The 3,822-nt window shown below is 39.1% G+C and overlaps 1 protein-coding gene across 1 annotated transcript in view; it reads left to right on the plus strand.

The window, feature by feature from the left end:
* The window catches only part of LOC137975922 (uncharacterized), a 12,375-nt gene extending 9,033 nt beyond the window's left edge, over window positions 1-3,342 (plus strand). Inside the window, exons 2-3 of the mRNA XM_068823131.1 lie at window positions 151-670; window positions 1,929-3,342. Coding sequence (XP_068679232.1) covers window positions 151-670; window positions 1,929-2,228 — 820 coding nt within the window. The 3' untranslated portion in view covers window positions 2,229-3,342. The remainder of the gene's footprint in view (window positions 1-150; window positions 671-1,928) is intronic.
* The last annotated feature ends 480 nt before the right edge of the window (window positions 3,343-3,822 follow it).

Consider the following 3,822-nt stretch of genomic DNA (forward strand, 5'->3'; position numbering starts at 1 on the left):
ATCATCTTACTTCACCAAGTTTTGATAAGACTCCTGGGTTCAAATCACTTGCTAGTCAATAACATTGAACTGTGATTAAGTAGTAATTAAGCTCAGCAGTCACTGATGTTGAGTTCATTAAAATTCTGCGTTTTTGTGTTATTTTTACAGGAGGTATAACTTGAAATCAATCAGGCGAGTTGAGAAAAAAGAGGACAGCGTGAAAGGAGTCAGATACTTCATTGAAGCTGTTATCACAGATTTAATGACTGGCAAAACGTATATCTTGTCAGAATATTTATTTCGACCAAAGTCAAAAAACCCTCCTCTGTGTTATCCTGAGGGTCTGCAATGGAACAGAACTGCGGATGTCTACCTAATCCTTACGGCCAAGAACCACGGTCGATGGATCCACCATTTTATCAAGAATATGGAAAAGATTGTCCAGCAAACGAAAGACGAACATTTGCATGTCGTAATCTACGATTTTGATAGCCCAGGTATCAACTTGACCGAGGCTTTCCAAAGAACGACCTTAGAGAACTATCACTTTATCAGAAAGCCTGGAAAGTATTCGCGTACAATTTCTTTTATTGAAGCCATAGATTCCATAAAGGATCCTAACGCCATAATTGTTACCATAGATTTGCATCTTGACATTGGAAGTCAGTTTATTGACGACATACGCAAGGTAGGTGTTAAATGATTAGGTGAACAGGGCAATTCAGTCTAACTGACCTCCGGCCAGGACAAAATCAACATGAAGAACCAATGTATTTCATCTTCAGGTAGATTTTTGTAATTCCAGAACTGTGTTGTAATTGCACCTGGCAAATCTCAGCTTTTGAAAAGTGACGTTGTTCTTCAGAGTACCCGACACAAAAATATGAACTAAAATGCGTGAAGCACGTGCCGCAGCCGCGTGATGCAGCATTATTTTTGCTTTTTTAACCATTTTTAACCAGCCTATTAGGAAGTGTAAGAAACGTCCACTGCTACGACAACGAAAACGCCACAAACCACTATCATTGGTTTTCGTCAGTTTTGAGCATTAACCCTTCGCTCTGACAAGGTCCGAACTCTCGAAACTGATTAAACGTCTCTTATGGTGCAAGGTTAATTTCCAATTTTCGTGTCTCACTCCCCACCATAGTTTCTTCAGAAAGGAACCCCCCCCCCCCCCCCCCCTTAATTCAACCAAAGCAATAGGCCATTTCCGAGTTCACGTATGTCTCTTCTTTAAAGCGAGTCTAAGTGCGAAGTTTTTGTGATGGTAATTAGTTCTACTTTACATATGAATGAAAACTAATTTTCATAACAAAAACTTCGCACTTAGACTCGCTTTGAAGAGGAGGCAGACATGAACTCGGAAATGACCTATTGGCAGCTTTGTAATTTCAGGACAAGAAGACATACAAATAAATATTTCAAGGAAAGAGTTCATTCCTCAATATTTCTAGAAGATGAAACCAGTGTGTTTAGACAAGAGCACATGGCTATAGGCGAAGGCAGCGTTTTTACACATCCAGTTATTTTTAGATTGAAGTTCCCCCTAAACCAGACCTTTCCAGCTAATCACAAATCTTGCATGAGAAATTAGCACACAAGGGATTGAGAATGGTCACACGAGCAAACCAAATCTTATTTAAAAATTCGTCAAAAAAAGAGCTTGATCTGTAAAAATGTCGTTACATTGACTTAGTATTGGTGTTGTAGATTCCTGGTTTAGACTGTTAGTGCACTGTCGAAAACCGTTGCGCAAAACAGCCAAATGTTCAGACGCATGAGAAAAATGAAATACCAACGTAACTGTTCGTTTTCGCCTAAACCTAACTTCGTTTGCAGAACAGAGGAGTTGGATTGACATGGCGCTCGTAATTCTTTTTCTCAACTTTATACTTGAAACTTCAAATTTGATTTTTGTGTTAAACGTTTCGTGTTTGTTTCAGCATTGTTTAAAAGGCAAGACAGTTTATGCACCAGCAATTGTGTTTTTGAAATGCGGTGGGAGCAGCTCCAAACCAAAAGGTTTCTGGTACGATCATAGCTACGGGACAATCGCAATGTATAAAGAGGACTGGGTTAACATTGGAGGATTCTCAGATTCTTTTAGAAGAAAGACCACGTGGGGAGGTGAGGACTGGGACTTAATCGACAGCTCTGTAAAGGGAGGTCTGAAAATAGAGAGAAAACGTTCACCATGGGTATACCATTACCATCATACAAAAAAAGGAATGTGGGGTAATTAGCCCCAAAAAAAATCAACTGGATAAAATCACCACAAGCGCAGTCCGTCCACCACTTGCCATGGTCAATGTAGCAAGAATGGCTAACTTTTGGCAGTTCATACAGCTTTAGCTTTAACTTGAAGTGCTACTATGATTAAAAAAAAGTTGACTTTCCTTTTTCCTTCAGATTTTAAAAGCATGACTGCTTGACACCTGACTGGCAAATTTTGAGTTTCGAATTTTATTCAAAGGCTGTTTTCTTTGAATGCAAGTTTGGGATTTCACGGTCAGCCATTATTCACGTTCAAGACTAGCTGATTGGACCTCAGAGGGCTGGATCAAGGATAAGATGACGTCGCCAGCTGTAAAAAACGCAGCTTATCATACATGCAAAACACGAGTTTAAAAGTCTGAAAGTTCGAAACTCCCGTGCTGCATATTGGCGTGCACACGCATTGCATTTTGTAACTAGTGAGTCTTCGGCGTCATCTTATTCTCGATCCAGCTTTCTCAGGATTCTCACCCTTTCACTGCCATAAATGCCATTGACACTTATAGATTTTACTGCCTAACGCCATACGATTTTACTCGTCAATGGGGAAACCCTCGACGGTGAAAGGGTTAAATTAATAACATCTAGGTACGCTCAAAAACTATTAGGTACGCTCAAAATCTATGTTCCCTTAAAGTTCGTAACGGTGGACCATTGATTAAGAATTTTTCAGTCAAAATAAACAGGTGTCTTTTTGGCATGAAGGCTTAAAACTTCGGTCGTTTAGTGTTCAATTAACATAGTTTTGAAATACAAAGAAAAAGTGGAATTGATTTTTGGTCATAGTAGCACCCTAACTAAGGTGTTCCGCCAGTAAACCAACTGTTAGAATTAAGGCCTTTTTTGACTTATTGTTGTTCATGTTTTTTTTTTAAATTGATAATTTGATTGTAATCGCCGACCCGAAGCGACAATAGGGAGTTCAGCAAAGACGACGGCTACCGCAACAAAAACTCCACAAAGCAAGAATATCATTGGTTAAAAATGGAAAAATAATCGTGCAGCACGAATTTCCGTGCATTTCTTTGCCGTACTCCATAAAACAAAAACGTGAAATCGCCAAATTCTAGGTTTTGGCGTTAACGTGAGCATACAACAATCCCCGGGGGGGGGGGGGTACTGCCATATATGGGCTATATAGGTATGTGCCGCTCTGAAGGGTATGGTTTTCAAGCAGTTTACTTTAGCATAGGGTATATAAATCAGAGCGTTTGGGTCTAGAATAGCGTATCACTTTTCACGAAACTGACCAGTTGGTTGAAGATTTTATCTTGACTAAGGAAACCAGGAATTGCTACTCAAAAAGTAGAAAAAAATTAAATCGGCAAGTTTAAATTTTCACGACTCAGCCTCAACAGCGTTGATAGATGACCATCATAAAACGCTACTAGATATCATTAACTGTCAAAAATCGGGATTCAGACGGAAATCGGTGGTATTAATACTGGTTAAAATTAAACAATTTATTGTCTTGATAAAGCGTACGTACGTGCTTGGCATTCACTGGACAAGTATAAATAAATCCTTTTTTAAGAAAGAATTGATTGTGGTATAAGGTTTTGT

The sequence above is a fragment of the Montipora foliosa genome, chromosome 11 (assembly GCF_036669935.1).
Source record: "Montipora foliosa isolate CH-2021 chromosome 11, ASM3666993v2, whole genome shotgun sequence".
NCBI classification, from domain to species: domain Eukaryota; kingdom Metazoa; phylum Cnidaria; class Anthozoa; order Scleractinia; family Acroporidae; genus Montipora; species Montipora foliosa.